This window comes from Hipposideros armiger, unplaced genomic scaffold (genome assembly GCF_001890085.2).
Source record: "Hipposideros armiger isolate ML-2016 unplaced genomic scaffold, ASM189008v1 scaffold_217, whole genome shotgun sequence".
NCBI lineage: Eukaryota > Metazoa > Chordata > Mammalia > Chiroptera > Hipposideridae > Hipposideros > Hipposideros armiger.
The window spans coordinates 2,328,773-2,346,179 of NW_017731567.1; the positions used below are offsets into that span (position 1 = coordinate 2,328,773).

The following is a 17,407-nucleotide window of genomic DNA, read 5'->3' on the forward strand; positions in this document are numbered from 1 at the left end:
ACATGCGTTAGTAAGATATGACAGAAAACGAAATTCCACAGCTGGGCAGGCAGGTGGTTTTGGCTCTCTCCTTAAGACTCTGGGGCTGGAGTTTATGGTGTTCCGCCCTCAGACGGTCTAGGGCAAGATAGTTGGAGAACACTGAATATTTACGTGTACGAGGTGAGTGTAAGAGTTAAGCACACGGACTGAGGACAGGCTGCGACGCAGGCACTAGGAGCCCGTGCGCGCCTCTGCTCCCTGGACCTCTCATTCCGAAAAGACCCTCCACCAGGCGCCCGCCCCTTGCTAACCAGCGGCTCTAGCTCGAGAGCTGCCCCTTTAACGCCTAGCGCCTCGTTGCCAGGGCAACCCTCTACCGCCGGTGCGTCTGCGGCCTCCCTGCTATTGGCTGAGAGGACGTAGCATGCGTCTGTCGTCAATGAGCGGCGCCGCCAGATCCGGGGCCCGCGCGGATCTCGTTTTCCCCGAGCCCCGGTGGCTGGTGGTGGGAACCGCGGTGGTTGGTCGAGTGGGCGCCGAGCAAAAGCCCCACCTGGGGTGGCGGCTGGCGTGCGGATCGCGTCTGGAGAGAGGCGCGGTTGGAACTGGCCTCCGGAGCCGTGGGCCGCGGGTGCTGGGATCCGCGGTGCAGCCCGCGCGCTCTCGGCCAAGCGGGTCCTCGCTGGCCTGTTGCTAGGGCCGCCGGAATCCGTTGCTAAGGATCCTGGAGATGCTGTGACCCCAGAGCGCGCCTTTTCTTTCCTAAGGTCGGGCATTGGACCAAGGTAGCCTTCGTTCGCCTTAGTTGAAACCGGCCGTCTTTCCACCCCTTAAATATATATATATATATATATATGTATATTTATTTTTTTTCCCCATCCCCCCCCCCCCCCCCTATGTCCTCGTTATTTTCCAGTTTTGATAACATCCTGGCCCTGAACTGGTCTTAGGTATTTAGAAATGTATGGTATTGGAGGTGGAGAGCCTAAGAAAATGGAAAGCAGATTTTAAAAGACCCTTAAATACTTGCCCTTTGGATTGACTTCATGATAAAAGGGGATTGAGATAAGTGGATATTAGGCTCTGTCTCTGTACTTCGGAATTTGAAGGAGCGTTAGAGGTGGAACATGGCTTCTTTAGTGCGGTGCCTATTACACTTTTGGAACTTTATCTAAACGTAGATAAATTGGAAGTAAGGGGGCGTCTACCCCTGAGAATTGAGCCAGCAGTTTCATGCAGTGGTCTCAAAGCGGGGTGCGGAAATAAAGCGCATAGAGGGAAAGAGAGGATTTATGAGCAATCCAAAACAGCGAAAGAAACGTTTGCTTCCCAGCGTTGACACAAATGCCTCCAGCCCCTTGTAGACTGATTACCTGCAGCAGCTGAGGAAAACTTAGGGGCCTTCAGTGGGGCCCTGGTTGTTTGCTTTCTGATATGGTGACATAGTTTAGGTGTTTGGGTTAAGTGCATTTGTGGATTCTCGTGCCTGTTTAGAACCTTTATATTGCTTTGTAAAAGAATGAAAGGTGACTTTGTAATATTTATAACAAAAAATAATGCTTAATTTTTCACTCACTTCCAACATTACCCTTTTATACCACCTTCTACAGGTCATTTAAGGAAAAAGTACGCAAAAGGGTGGTTGAGCATAAGATGAAATAAGCTTTTTTTTTTTTTTTTTTTTTTTTTACAAACAACCCATGCTCCATATTTGTTGTCAGTGGTATGCTCCCAGATAGATATTATTTTAAAAATTTGAACACAATTTGTCTTTAAGGTAAAGGGTGATGCTTTTAACAATAAAATGAACGATGAATTGTTTCAGAAAGAAACTAGGGTGAACATAGAAATGTTTGCATTTGTGTGTGTGTGTGTGTGTGTGTGTGTGTGTGTGTGTTTTGATGTTGCTGAAAATTACATAAGTATATTACACACAAAAACTGTGCCGTATACTTAAAACCTTTGGAAGCTCCATTTTCCAGCATATTTAAGTCAGATGAAACGCTTCAGTGGCTTTTTGAACTCATTCATAATGCAGCACCTTCCCACTAGTGCCTGCAGGAACAACTTTTTGACATAAAGAAATATAGACATTTGTTTCAGTAAAAACTTGCAGAGTTGGTTGGTTGGTAGTATTGAAAAATGTGTGTCATGATGTGTTGTGGCCGACTATGCTCTTTGTATGTTTGTGGGTAGGCATCTTTGTGATGTATCTTTTGAACTATGTCAGCTATTCTAGTTTACGATCAAAAGAAACCGAACTTAAACTGGATCTTCAGACTGATGTAGCCCAAGGTGTTAGAACAAATTCTTCAAAAAGAAGGAAACTGTCTAGTCACCTGGACCTCATATTGATCGTGATACTAAAAACCATTTTGTACCATTATAAAGAAAATGCTAAAACTCCTAGAGCACTTACTATGTGTCGAGTGCTTTTCTAAATGTTTTACATTTTACGTATATTAACTTACTAGTCTTCATATATGGTTAGAGTAGGTATTGTAGTTATCCCCAGTTCTAGAGTTGAAAAGGAGACACAGATTTTTTTTTTTAATAGAAACTTAGATTGTATTGATTTCCTTCAGGAACTTCTCAAAACAGAGGCCAAGTACAATGGTGAGTACTTGCTAGATAATCACGGAAGTGTGGTATTAACATATTTAAAGTTTGCCATGGCTTAGCTTAGAATAAGATATTATCTGACAAATTTAATGAAGTAGTCATGACTGTTTTTCCAGAAAATGCCTTGAGGATGAATGTGAAGTGTGATATTGGGAAGTAAAGTAAATCGTCTGTGGGTTGTAGGATGAGAAAATTAGATCACTGTATTAAATCAAGAAAATTGAAATTTAAAATTACTCTGTGTACAGAAATCCTGTTATATTTTCTTTATCTTTACAAGGCACTCTGATCTGGTCACATCATGTTTGAAATATTTTCAGGCTCTGTTATTACATGGAGCTTTCTCCTTATTGGGAAGTTTTCCAATTTGTAAAGTAGATTAAACTCATCTCATGTGAGGAATCATTTAAGAAAGTATCAGTGTTTATCCTGAATAACACAAAACTGAGGAGTTGACAGTCATTGTCCTCAAAAATTTGAAAAGCTGTCATTTGCAAGTGGAAGAGGACTTACCTTTGCTGCCTTATGGGAAGAGCTATAATATTAGTATGTATATGACTATATTAATGTATAATTAATATATGTAATGACATATATATATATATATATATATATAAATAATGACTTAAAGGTATAAAGTGGGAAATGCTCTAATGGAAGACTAACTGGAGTGTCATGCAGGTGAGGGAGGAAGTAACTAAGCAGACATAAGAAGGAAGGAGTGCAGAAATTAGAGGGGCATGGAAGTGAACATTTGAGAAGCAGAGACGATGGGGAAAGGCTGAACTTGAGATTGGAGCTAGGCCTAGAAACATCAGCCGGCAGTTGGGTATGAGTCGGTGTGTGCGATGGAGGCCTCCTTGGTAGAGAGATACATGTAGAAATACTTGGACTAAGCAGGAAATCATGGGCTGTGAAACTAGAGCCCTTCCATTAACAGGAAAGATGGAAATGGGGAGGAGTAGTGAACCACAGTCACCGGGTGAGCAACTTGATATTGATCGTATTTACTCAGTAACATCCTTGAAAGGCTTGTTCTCCACCCCCTTTTAGTAGATTAGAAAGCTGAAGCTTAGGGAGATTAAATACTGTGCCTGAATTCATAAACCTCATAATTGGTAGAGATGAGCTGCAGACCCAGATCTGAGCCCACAGCTCTGTCTACCTCGCCGCGCCGCGTTCAGCACGTGTGTAGGACTGAGTGCAGGAAGGAAAGGAAAGGAAACAATGATGTGAGTTTTGCAGCCTGGGCGACCAGATGACCGGCGGTTCCTTGACTCAACAAGGGGTTCATCACTTCAGCGTTATAATCTCCACTTTGGTTATGTTCAGTTTATGGGAGCTCGTGGTACATTGAGTAGGAGAGTCCGTTATGTCACTGGAAAAGTAGGACTTGATATGCAGATGCTGATGTTTGGAACTTTGGAAATACAGAGGCCAGAGAAGATGGAGCTGATAGGGGATGTGCCAACCACTCCTTTCATACAGCTAGTTCATGTTTTCTGAATATAGCCAGAGGATTGGAATTCAGTGTCTTAACAGTTATTTTGATACTTTGAATGAAAAAAAATGTTTGCTTTTATACATCTTATTTTCTTATAGCTAGTTTTTAATTTGCTGTTAATAGATATTATTGAAATTGATATAATTTTATATTTTCTCGTTAGTCTTTTCAGGTATTTTGTTCCATATCATGCGTTTTTGGTGTGTCTTTTACTGTATTACTCTATTCTCTTCTGTTTTGGTCTTTATACTGTTAATGAATCCCCCCCCACCCCCTCCCATTTTTGAAATCAAGTTTCATTCTAACTGCAGGAGTAAACGGGAAGCGATGCAGAAACCAGAGTGCCATGGAGACGTACAGTTGAGAAACAGAGTGACAGGTACAGAATGTTGCTTTTTGAATGAAGAGATGAACTTTATTAACGACACATTCTTTTATACAGATGGATGCAGGGTGAGCTTTATTGTTTTCACCTCTTTTTGTTGATGTTCTGGTTCTTTCCAGGTAACTGTGATCAAAGGGCATCATCAGGTGCACAAATAAAACAGAGGACCACAGTTCAGCGAAGCAAGTCCTCCTCCCCAGCCAGTTCTCCAGAGTCTGCAGGAAAACTTCACCCTCGGCCAAGTGATAAACTTAACCCCAAAACGATTAACCCGGTAGGTACAAAAGCGATTCCTGACTCTAGGTTTTTCAGAGTGACCTGCACTTGGCACACTATGGAACCATTCCGAATGGTGTCTTAAGTTCCTTTTGTTGGTTAGTGTTGAGGTAGTAATGAAGGAAGGGCATATGATCATCATGATGGAGAATGGAGACGATGTGGGAGTGAGTGTACAGGTGAGAAGGTGTAAAGTAGACATTCACCAGTGTTGGTGTTCCATGTCACAGTCATGGGTGAGTGTTGTAGAATATAAAGTAAATCACGTATCATCAGCGTTATTTTTTATTTGCTGAGGTTGTTTCACTTCCTAATATCAGTGAATAAACTTGTATTTAATTTCCTTTGGATGAATTATATGCCTCTATGGTTGCGTAAAAGTCTCTAACCATTTTTCTGTGATCTGTAAATTAGCCCCACCAGAAGTCCTAACTATAGTACTATTCTCCTTTTTTGCCTTATTCATAGCAATTGAATCAGATTTAACAAGCATGAGATTTATGCACAATAAAGTACATAATTGTGGGTAGGTCAATGAACTATCCGAAAGTGAAGACACCTGTGCAACAACAGGTGGTGTTAGGCCCAGTCCTGTGTAGGGTAAGAAGATAGTGGTTTCAGCCCTTGAAAGGGATTCTGAGGCTGGCCAAGATGCTGACTTTGATGGCAGGTGAAATATGGCAGGTACTTACAATGAACTATCCAAGGGCAGAAGGAGACTGTCTGACTTAGAAAAGAAAAACGAAAAACAATTTGAGTATCTATGTTCCTCTGCTTCTTTCAGTAATCTACACAGTGTCAAAGACATTGAAATCCTGAGGAATACCCTGATACCTTCTTGCTGTTGCTCCTTTTCCCATATCTAATTGAGGGAGTTTGTAGCCCTAAATTTTCCCCAATGTAAGCAACACTTTTTCTGTTAATTTCATTGTCTGATACGATTCTTACTTGAAAACAGTTTTTAAAACATGTATTTTTCTTAGCAGGAATTATAAATAGATGAGTGAAATATCACTATTGCTGTAAATTACTATGCAGAATGTGGATTGACTTTGCAAATGAACCCTTTATTATGTTTTAATGAAATTTCATGTATGTACTCAAAATGTGTCTTTCCAGATGAAAAGGACTAGTTCTAAACATATACTCTTAAGTATATTTTTAAATTACTGCATGTGTTCGAAACATTTTTTAGCTAATTATATATAGTAAGGTTATTTTTGTAAGTTAGACAACTGTGTTTCATTTGATTATATTCAAGGTGCCATGTGGTAAAATATTTACTTTTTGTGCCTCTGATCAATTTTATTGAAATTATGCTGTGATTTTTTAACTATTGTGATTGATCATCTCTTAAATCGCCTTTGTGAGTAGATCCACAATTAACCTACTCTTAAAATAACAATGTGTAGCAAAACCCAAAGCTGTGAAGTTGTAGATCTAAGCACACACATCGGGGCATATGTTTTTGAGAGTCTTACTCAATCTCCAGCCTATCAACATCCCTGCCAACCTAAGCCTTTGATTTTTATAGAGGCAGAAAGCCAGTTTGGAGAAATTACAGGTTCTCTGACCATCTAGACATCGTATTTGGCTGAGGACAAATAGGAAATGTGCCAAAGGCAGAAAACAAATAAACGGCCCTTTACTTAACACCTGTCCTCCATTCAGCTCTCACCTTGGAAAGTCACAGTGGGAGGGAGTGGAAAGATGTGTTATCTTTATTATATTTATAATATTTATATTTGTCTATATTATATTTATTACATATATGGTTTCAGCCACCTTCAAGCCTTCTGAAACAAGTTAGCGGTGGAAAGGAGCACACAGTGTGGTTGTGGCTGTGGCTTCAGTCCTGCGAGGACGGATGGTTTTCTCAGCCATCCGAGTAGAATGCTGACTGGGTACCCACGCGGTGGCTTGAAAGTCGGGGCGACCGTTTGCCTCTGACCTGAGCAGGATTAAAATTGATTAGACATCACGAAGTGGAGGTGATGGTAATGTTTATTGTGTTCTTGTCATTTTTTATTTCAGTTTGGTGAACAGTCACGAGCCCCTTCTGCATTTGCAGCTATTTACTCTAAAGGAGGCATTCCTTGCAGGTAAAATCAATACAAGTTATAACTGACCGTGTCACTCAAAATAATTGAGTAAAATCAATACCGTGTTCAGTTTAAATGTGTGGAAAGTTTTATTTACGAGGGAGGATGAAATAAAGGTGACTTACACTGTGGCTGCTGGATTGGTATAGATCCTGGGACATTGTTGATGAAAATAATTTTAATTCCAAAATAGAATTACCAATAGAACTGCAGTAAACCACCAAATGATTTAAGACATTGATTCAACCAGTTTCTAAAACAACCTAAGCATTCACTGGCTTGGGCAAGTTGCAAATAAATAATCCAATTTTGTTTGTAAACTGAAAGTTGACAATTTAATGAAATTATTTCATTATTTTTTGAAATTATCTTTCAAAAATTCAAAATTTCAAAGTTATATTTGTTGAAATTATATTTCTTAATTACATGTGTCTGTTTTTTGCTTATTTTATATGTAATTCCTGCCACCTTTCTGGACAGACATCAGAACTGTTTTAAAGAAAATAATATGGGTTACTAATAAAGTGATATCATTTTCAGATTTTTCTGTCGAGAAACATTTGTTTCTTCTAAGTATATCCAGCTTAAGTCTGTTCTGGATGATAGAAAAATTTCATTTTCATTGTGGAAAGAATAATCACAACACCCTTTTTGTTATTTTTCTAATATTCAAGAAATGTTTTTAGTGGGGTTTTCAGACTTGGAGGACTATGAGTGAAAGAACACTCAAGAAGCACTCTCCCATTTATTACTATTTCATATTTATATTTCTCATTGAAACCCTATTTTAAGGTTCTTACACTGCCTTCCCCGCTCAGAGCAATTTATTGTTGCTAAAACAATGTTACTGAGGCCTCTTGCTGTTATGAAAATAACACTAATGAAGGAATCAGGAAGTTCAGAACATTACAAAAGGGATGTGAAGAAACATTTGGGGATGATATTATTTGTCATGATTCATTGTCATGATTGAACTCGAAAACTGTAGGTTTAACAAATGTGGGATTGTTTAATTTTGCCACCAACACAATTTTGCTGAAAGAGTGGGAATTTGTAGGATTATAGATTGCTTTATAAGATGTGTTTGTAATATGTTTTGAAGTCATGGTTTTCCTACATGTAACAAAATAATTCTAACATGGTTATGTTCTAGAAAGAGTATGTATATTAAATAATCACTGCTTAACATTTAATTGTGTTATTCTTGTTACGTTCACTGATTTTTATATTTTAGATTGGTCCATGGTTCGGTAAAACACAGATTACAGTGGGAATGTCCCCCTGGCAGTCTTCCATTTGACCCTCTGCTTATTACTTTAGCTGAGGTAAATACTCCCTCTCTCCTGTTTATGGAAAAAAATAGTTAGAAATTGCATTAAATGCTATTTTGTAACTCATCAGTGAATTTCATTATTTACCCACAATTTCTTGGTGTAATTTTAATTACTGAAATTATGGATCATGATTAGGAAAACAATAATAAAACTTAAATTTCACTTAGACTAATAAGGATTTGATTTTGTGTTATTAGCTTAATCAACTGAGCAGTAAATCATGGTTTGTTTGTTTTTTCTGTCTTCGGCAGGGTCTGAGAGAGACTAAACATCCATATACCTTTGTGTCAAAGGAGGGTTTTAGAGAATTGCTTTTGGTCCAGGGTGCTTCTGAAAAAGCTGTGCCTTTGCTTCCTAGACTGATTCCTGTGCTAAAGGCAACTCTGGTATGTCCTTTGTTCCCGTGGACTTGCTGTAGTACATGTAGGATGCTTATGTGTTTCTTTTCCTCCAAATTAATATGCAAATTAGTCCTGTACCTGTGGTTTTGATGTGTGTGCAAAATTAGGCTACTGGGATTCAGAGCCAGGTGATTACTTACTCAATTACTTACTTGAATGGATGCACTAAAGGTAAAATGGGACATTTTGCGTGTTTAGAGGAAGTAATGAACCTCAAAGCAGTCTTTCTGCTATGATACATTTTAGTTAATGTTTTGGTCAAGCTGAAAATTTGTTTTTTGCTCCTACATGTCCAGCATTAAAGGTTGTATTTTAAATTCTGGGTTTGGTTGATTATCTTCTAATTTTAAACGCTCAATCTTTCTCCTCCACGGCTTGCCCTTCCTCCACCCCATCCTTCCTCTCCTTCCTCCTCTTCCCCTCCCTGTTCCTCAACCGCTGACCAATCATGGCATCACAGGTCCATTCGGATGATGAAGTGTTTGAAAGAGGATTGAATGCTCTGGTGCAGTTAAGTGGCATCGTTGGTCCTTCTCTAAACGACCATCTGAAGCATCTGCTTACAAGTGTGAGTACTGAAAAGATTAGAGAGCAGCTGGGAATATGTATCATGCCCTATCCATATCACTTCATAACTTAATGGCTTCCAATTAATCATTAAAATGATTCAAAACCTCAAAATAAAACTCATCATCCTAACCAAAAAATATAGAGATCAGACCGAGTAGCTCATAAAACATTTTACTAATGGACAGTATGCTCTTTAAATTTTTTTACTGGAAGGCACCTACAGGAGAATTTAAGAGTTGCAATAAAAAGTAAAAAAAGTTGAGTGGACAGAAATTAATGAACAGTGTAATGGTATGATGCCCATGTGGATTAGCTATGAATTAGACACAGAGCTTATACAGCCGCTTGTGTAATTATATATTACCAGTCATGTTTTCATCTTTTTTCTTTTTGTTTTTCATTGTAAGTTATTTTTATTATTTTTTTAAATTTACTTTATTTTTTATTTATTTTCTTCTCCTTTTTTAAAATTAGTTTCAGGTGTACAAAACAACATAATGATTAGACATTTATACCCTTCACAAAGTGATAAACCCCCCCCAAGTCTGCTACCCATCTGACATTGTACATAGCTATTACAATACCATTGACTACATTCCCTGTGCTGTACTTTACATCCTGTGATGGAAAGTGCTGTACATACATATATATGTATGTGTGTGTGTGTGTAGATAGCTAGCTAGCTAGCTAGATAGATAGATAGATATAAAAATTATAGTTGACATTCAGTCTTAGTTTATATTCGTTTCAGGTGTACAGCGCAGTGGTCAGGCATTTTCTATACTCTATGAAGTGATTCCTCCAGATAAGTCTAGTACCCATCTGACACCCTACCTAGTCTTTATATTCCCCATACTGTATTTTATATCCCCGTGACTATTTTGAGACGACCAGTTTGTATTGCCCAATCCCTTCCCCGTGCCCCTATCCTCCAAGCCCCCTCCCATCTAGCAGCCATCACCTTTTCTCTGTATCTGTGAGTCTATTTCTGATTTGTTTGTTCATTTATTCTGTTCTTTAGATTCCACATATAAGTGAGATCATATGATATTTGTCTTTCTGTGTCTGACTTATTTCACTTAGCATAATACCCCTCTAAGTCCAGCCATGTTGTTGCAAATGGTAAGATTTCTTTTTTTTTTATGGCGGAATAGTACTCCATTGTATAAATATACCAGATTCTTTATCCAATTGTTTATTGATGGGCATTTTAGTTGTTTTCATGTCTTGGCTATTGTGAATAGCTCTACAATGAACATAGGGGTGCATATATTTTTTCAAATTAGTGTTTTGGATTTCTCTGGATAGATACCCAGGAGTGGAATTGCTGGGTCATAAGGTAGTTCTATTTTTAATTTTTTAGGTACCTCCATACAGTATTCTATAATGGCTGCATCAATTTGCAGTCCCACTGGCAGTGCACGAGGGTTCCTTTATCTCCACACCCTCAGTGACACTTGTTTGTTGATTTATTAATGGTAGCCATTCTGACTGGGGTGAAGTGGTATCTCATTGTGGTTTTTATTCACATTTCTCTAATGATTAGTGACATTGAGCACTTTTTCATATGCCTGTTGGCCATCTGTATGTCTTCTTTAGAGAAATGCCTCCTTATGTCCTCTGCCCATTTTTTAATTGGGTTGTTTGTTTTTTTGGTGTTGTATTTTTTTAAATAAATTTTGGATATTAACCCCTTATCAGATGTATCATTGGCAAATATCCCATTCAATAGGATATCTTTTGTTTTGTTGATGGTTTCCTTTGCTGTGAAAAAATGTTTAGTTTGATGTAGTCCCATTTATTTATTTTTTATTTTTTGCTTCCTTTGCCTGGGGGGATATATCAGTAAAAATATTACTCAGGGTAATGTCTGTGAGTTTACTTCCTATATTTTCTTTCAGGAGTTTTATGGATTTAAGTCTTACATTTAAGTTTTTAATCTATTTTGAATTTATTCTTTTATATGGCAGAAGAAGGTGGTCCAGTTTCATTTTTTTGCATGTGTCTGTCTACTTTGAATGTTTGCTGCCACTCCTCTGGCCTGTAAAATTTCTGTAGAAAAGTCAGCTGACAGTCTTATGGGAGCTCCCTTGTAAGTAACTAGTTGTCTTTCTCTTGCTGCTTTTAGGATTCTCCCTTTGTCTTTCACCTTTGCCATTTTAACTATGATGTGTCTTGGTGTGCGCCTGTTTGGGTTCCTCTTGTTTGGGACTCTGTGCTTCCTGGGCTTGCACATCTATGTCCTTCACAAGGTTCAGTCTTCAAATAGATTCTCAATCTCTTGCTCCCTCTCTTCTTCTGGTGCCCCTGTGGTGCGAATGTTGTTACGCTTGATGTTGTCCCAGAGGTCCCGAAACTACCTTCATTTTTTTAAATTGTTTTTGTTGTTCCAGTTGGGTGTATTGTGGAACCTTATTTTCTAAATTGCTGATTCCCTCTGCTTCATCTAATCTGCCGGTGATTCCTTCTAGTGTACTCTTCATTTAAGTTGTATTCCTTACTTCTGACTACTTTTTTATGGTTTCTATGTTTTTCTTTATGCTTGCTATCTCTTTGTTGAAATTCTCACTGAGTTCCTTAAAAGACCATGCTCTAACCAACTGAGCTAACTGGCCGCCCCCTTAAAAACCGGTCTTGGGTTACTGCCCACCAGCAAGCACTTCCCAGGCCGCTACAGGCCCTCCGCCCACTTTAAACACGTTTCCACCCTCAGTGGGGCAGAGCAGCCCAGCAGTCAAGAGTTTCCTGGGTGACGTAGTACCAGCTGTTTGGGGTGCAGGGACCTAGGGCGTCACCAAAGCAGTGCGCATGCGTGGATTCCACCAGACCAGTGTGGTCCCGACTTGGCCCTGTGGGAGAGGGCTTAACACTGAGAAGATGGCGCCTCCTATAGGCCACACAGGGGCAGCAGTGGCCCTTGTCCCTCTAGCTTCTGTGCTGAAGCCATACAGCTCAGTTTTTCCCCACACGTCCCTGGGCCTCCTAAGCTGCTGCCCCTCCACCAGAGACCAGGCAAGTGCCCACAGGCTAGTGAGTCCACGTGCCGGCTCTATAAGAGGGCGTCTGTGTTTCCAGCCGCCTTCCACCCCATTGGGAAGGGCGGACAGAGTCTTCTCTGATTTTCACTGCCAGATGCACCAGACTCCTGGGCTGGGGATCCCGGAGGGGACCTCTGTCACCAACGTGTCCCTCCTGGCATTCAACCACCACCTATGAGTTTGGGAGTAGCCCGTTTCACGTCTCCATTCCTCCTACCAATTTTGATGTGGCCTCTTCTTTATATCCTTAGTTATAGGGAGTCTGTTCAGCTAGCGTTCAGATGATTCTTGAGGTTGATTGTTCTATATTTGTAATTTTGTTGTGATCCTGGGATGCAGTAGGCATAGCATTTATCTAATCCACCATCTTGGACCTCCCTTCATTGTAAATTTTTTAGTGAGTCTGTAAATATCGTTCAGGATGGGAGTTTTTCCTGTTACATGTAGTGTAATCCTTATCACAGATATGTACTGACACTGTAGCTGAGGACGTTTCCAAGAAAACCCTTAGGTTGAACAGTTTGCTGCAAGGACTCGCAGAACTCAGAGAAGCTGGTATGCACTGTTGCAGTTGATGGCAGTGGAAGGAGAAGGAGGTGGCCAGAGCAGGCTCCAGCAGAGCCTGGGGGAGCTCTGCAGATGTTTGATGGTGGGACAGTTACAGGCTGTGCTTTATGACCCGAATTGCACTACTCCCGTCTTTGCTCCTGTGAGTATCCTCATTCACCTCGTACCCTCCCCCTTTGCAGCCAGAGCACCACCGATCCAACAGGCCCATTCAGGGCATGTCTAGGGACGGCAGTCTTGTGGTTTCTAGTCTGATTCTTCTGTCGCTGTTACTGAATTATCCTTGTAAATGCTCTCTTCTTTGTTGTCTCTCCCCATTGTTACTACAGGAAACAAATGTGTTTTAGAGCTTGGCTTCCCACCATAGTCTTGCAAAAGCTCTTGCAAATTACAGAATAGAAAAGTATGCAGTTTTCACAGAAAATTTACCCTGGATATCACACTGTAGCAGATTTTGTAGAATTGGTATTTGAAATAATATAAATTCATTGATTTTTAAAAAATAAATAGAGTGGTGTCTATTATAATATATAATATATGCATTTCAATGAGACATTTCCTAAAAGAAGCCCTGAAATCTAAAACAAATTAAGTGGTGTTCATGTACTTACTATACAGTAAAGACTCGATGACATTATTTCTAGTTAGCCTATTTGTTAATGAAGTTTTACTTATGCTTATGGTGAATATTACTACTTTTTCAAATCATTTCATTCCTCCAATCTTATTTTCAAAGCTTTCCAAGAGACTAAGGGACAAGAAATTCAAAGAGCCAATCACCAGCGCCTTGCAGAAGCTGGAGCAGCATGGCGGAAGTGTGAGTAGGACATTCTCCCTTACATCATCATTTTTTTTCTTTTTACTTTTAGTTGTTTTACAGAATTGGCTGTATAACATATGGTACCTCATTTCAGCCGCGAGTAGCCATGTGGGGTTGATAGGATTATTTTCATTGTAGAGCTCCGAGTTTCTGCCTTGCCTGGGTTGCCCAGTGTTTAAGCTGGGATTGAGACCCAGCTTGTATAACTGCAGGCTCACACCCTCTCGCTGTGCTTCCTATAGGGCAGTCTGTGTGGGGCAGCTTTACGCTGTTCTTGTTTATTTTGGATATTTTTGCTTTGATCAGTGGAAGTTCAGAAAATAGGACAATGTAGAAAACTCATTGAAGACAGAGTACCTTTTTCTTCTTTTCATTTGCCATCTTTTTGGTCTAAAAAATTTATAATTTGCCCATAATCAAAGGTTGAAATGAGATTTCCAGATGTCTGTGCGACCATGTCTGGAAGCGCACGTGTGCGTGACTGTGAGCATGTGGGCGTACACACACACAGGAGTGAGCCAGTTGAGTATTTTAACTTATAATGAGGTAGTGAATTTCTTTATTATCTGTGTTGTGTCAGGTAACTAGAATGAGCTTTCATCTTTTGAAAGAGTTCAGATAATCTAGTCTTAGAAGTATTTCCAGAAAGCAGTGATCCCATCTTGTTTTGGAGATTACATCTAATCAGACCTTAATGATAGAGTTGCATGTGATTATCTTAACGTTGCAGAAGTAGTTTCATTTTTCTGAAGGAATTAACTATAAAGAATGATTGTATGCAGTTTTAAAATGGCAGATGTTTTAGTTTAAGCTTTGCCTAAATTACCTAATTTGATCAATTTCCGTCACTTTTTAAATTGATGATATTCTTTCCATGATGAATGCCTGGAATAATGTTTGAGGAGGAAGTAAGTCCCAAGACTACCAGATAATGGATTTCTTTGTAGTGTGTGGGTGCTAGACAGAAGATTAGCATTCAGATACCTTGTGGTGATGTGTACAGGACCGTCCTCTAGCCAGTCCATCTCCCTTCCCAGCAGAAAGGAAGTTCCTCTTGCTTGCAATGTGCTTGCTGTTCTGAGAATTAGAATGCAGAATGAATTTGTCCTTTCCTCCCCTGAGAAATGCAAGTAAACCAATGCCAAATAATGATGGCACAGCTTTTCAATCTGAAACTCTTCCAGCACAGTTACGGGGAGTGGGGCAAGTAGAAAGGGGTGTGTCTTGCATGTTAGATTTCATGGGTGTGTGTGCAGAGCTGGGGATGGTTTGTGTCAAGTTTAGAAATAGCACACTACGGTTTGGAGGGGGAATAGTGAAGGTATAGATGACCAACCCACGGTCCCAGAGACAGCGAGCAAGGGAGTTCCTCTCTTACTACTCAGTCTCATTTGTTTTGAATCAGGCTAATACAGAATAAAAAAAACATTGTGAAGTTATAAGGGCTATTAAGTATTATTTATTCCTTCAGATTTTTTCCTCTTCTTGCTATCTCCTAATATCTTGCATACTGTTTTAATAATAATTGCTGTAATTGCAGTCGGAAATCACAATTACATATCAAAGACTTTCCTTTGGCTTAATTATTATTATTGCACTTACTTTGGGTACTTTGTAATCCTACATGACACTAATGAATGCTCTTCTTTTCCTTCTAAAATGTTCATACATCTTTCTGTTTAAGTACTTACAGATGAGCCTTTAAAAAAGATTCTTCTCAGTATTGCAATTTCTCGTCTCTTAAGGCCTGTGTATATCACCACGATGGACTCAACTTCCGGGGAAACAAAAATATCAGTTACAGATAGTCACAGTGTCATTTTCTTATAACTAATCAATTTACAACCTGCCTTAAATGGAAAATGGTTCATTCTGAATTTGATTTCATTTGTTTCTAAGTGATTCGCACATTTGTCTTGGGAAAGGTGCATATTTACACACACCCAAGCTTGACTGAGCACGTGGGAACTTATGCCAGAAATTCTGTAGAGTACATTTTAGACATTAAACTCATTGAATCTTGACTACAACCCTCAGAGGGAGGTTTTATTGTTACTGCCCTTTAAAGATCTAGAGACAGAGGCGCAGAGAGGTAATTACCCCCAGATTTGACAGTGAAGTGACGAGCAGAAGCTGGATTCAAATACTTGTAGTCTGGTTCCGAACTACCTCTCTCGTATATGAGTATTTTTAAAAAACAGTGAGACAACCTATATTTTATTTAACTCAGAAAAAAGTTTGCACTTCTCATTTCATCATTCTGCTCTTATCCCATTTTGTTTATTTGTTTTGAGCTTTGGACACTTTTTTTAGGCATGCTCTTGCAAATGGAACACCTGTTAGGGGAACCCAGCATGATACTAATGAAGCTACATTTTTCTCTCTCGCCAGGGAAGCCTTGTCATCATCAAATCTAAAATTCCAACATATTGCTCCGTATGTTGCTGAAGAAGGGAGCCAACGAAAATCTTACTACTGGGGACAGGTATTACAGTGCTGAGCATGCGTACCTGTGGGACCTTTGCAGATTCACTTCAGTTTATTCTTTTCTAAATCACAGCCACTATTCGTTGTTATCTAGGTTAAGATGAATATACAAAATTCCATTGAATCATAGTAAAAATTACTCAGCAACAAAAAAGAATGGTTAGTGATAGAAAACTATTTTTAAAAGTTCTATAATAGTACAGTTTTGTGAGAACTATTTTTCATATTTCTGTGCTTTGTGTGAACAACGATTATTGGTTTGCAGTGGATGTTTGCATTTATTTTCTAGCGCCTTTTATTGATAGCATCCCATTTGTCATCAGTTTGTAGCTGTATACTTATTTATTGACAGTTTGCCATTTCTGGACTCTGTATTTATCAAGCCTATGGAAGTTTAAAATAGTGGACAAACATTTGTGAATTCACTCCATTATCATTTGTAAATACATATTTTATAATGTAGAATGCTTGGGAAAATTTCTTTCCAGAGTATTCTAGTTTAAGAAAAAATTTTTCTAAATGTGTAGGTTCCCTTATAAGTACGTTGTTTATTACAACTTATTAAAACTACCTAAACTTTAGGTATTAATTGTATTTAAATAAATGTTATTTTTCTATTTTATAGTCTGAAAATACTGAAGATATTCAGTACATGAAGATATTCAGAAATTAAAATCTTAAAACTCTTCCATGTATTCAGTGATTTTGTTGTGCTTGCTTATGTTGTACAATTAATTCAATTGAAAAGGCTTTTGTCACAATTGATAGGCGTCATTCTCACTGTTGAAGTCGTAGAAGCTGACTGGGTCATTCTACAGGGAAAGGCGCAGACAGGACCTTCCACCCTCAGGGCAAGAAGAGAGGCCACAGGAACTTGAGGAGTCGCACCAAATCCAAAGCAGACCGATAACGTGTGAAGGGACGGACCTTGGGGGTCACTCTTATATAGGGGGCAGCAATGTTATATTCGAGAAGCGTCGGAGAACACCCTTTCTGTGTCATTCTTACTTCAGCTAGAGTCTTGCAGGTATTTAATAATTTAAAAGAATCCAGGTAACTTCTGCAGAGGCATGGTAATGCTCGCCCTCCCGCAGGTCCTCTGTGCTTCCTGGTCCCCGGCCTGGTACACTGTGCCCTCAGGTTCCACTCATGGTCACATCCTCAGGCACATTAGCTGCAACACCTGCCCGGCCCCTGGCTTTGCTCTGCCCTTCTCCACTGCGCTTAGCACTGCCCAAGGCAAAGCTACCTAGAACATGCCATAAGAAAAATGGAATCGTTAAAAATCTAGCAATGATAAAGTGTGTTGGAATAAAGAC

At 39.3% G+C, this 17,407-nt stretch overlaps 1 protein-coding gene across 5 annotated transcripts; it reads left to right on the forward strand.

Annotated features, from left to right (window-relative positions):
- Positions 1-438: 438 nt before the first annotated feature.
- Positions 439-17,401, forward strand: PACRGL (parkin coregulated like). 5 transcript variants are annotated; one of them, XM_019654259.1, is made up of 10 exons: positions 685-767; positions 4,420-4,487; positions 4,613-4,767; positions 6,804-6,871; positions 8,106-8,196; positions 8,457-8,591; positions 9,067-9,174; positions 13,518-13,598; positions 15,993-16,086; positions 16,857-17,401. In XM_019654259.1, exons 2-9 carry the CDS (start codon positions 4,436-4,438, stop codon positions 16,047-16,049), a joined length of 747 nt encoding a protein of 248 aa, XP_019509804.1. In that variant the 5' UTR covers positions 685-767; positions 4,420-4,435; the 3' UTR covers positions 16,050-16,086; positions 16,857-17,401. The 5 variants fall into 5 exon arrangements, with proteins under 5 accessions (XP_019509808.1, XP_019509807.1, XP_019509804.1 ...); XM_019654261.1 differs by having other exon boundaries at positions 16,907-17,401; XM_019654260.1 differs by lacking the exon at positions 16,857-17,401 and adding an exon at positions 16,714-16,775.
- Positions 17,402-17,407: the final 6 nt, after the last annotated feature.

What these genes read in the sequence shown, in the direction of transcription:
- PACRGL (XM_019654263.1), top strand. Translation starts at nt 4,436, where the DNA reads ATGCAGAAACCAGAGTGCCATGGAGACGTACAGTTGAGAAACAGAGTG. An exon ending in GTTGAGAAACAGAGTGACAG is followed by an intron (nt 4,488 to 4,612) that starts GTACAGAATGTT and finishes GGTTCTTTCCAG; the next exon opens with GTAACTGTGATCAAAGGGCA. An exon ending in AAAGGAGGCATTCCTTGCAG is followed by an intron (nt 6,872 to 8,105) that starts GTAAAATCAATA and finishes TTTATATTTTAG; the next exon opens with ATTGGTCCATGGTTCGGTAA.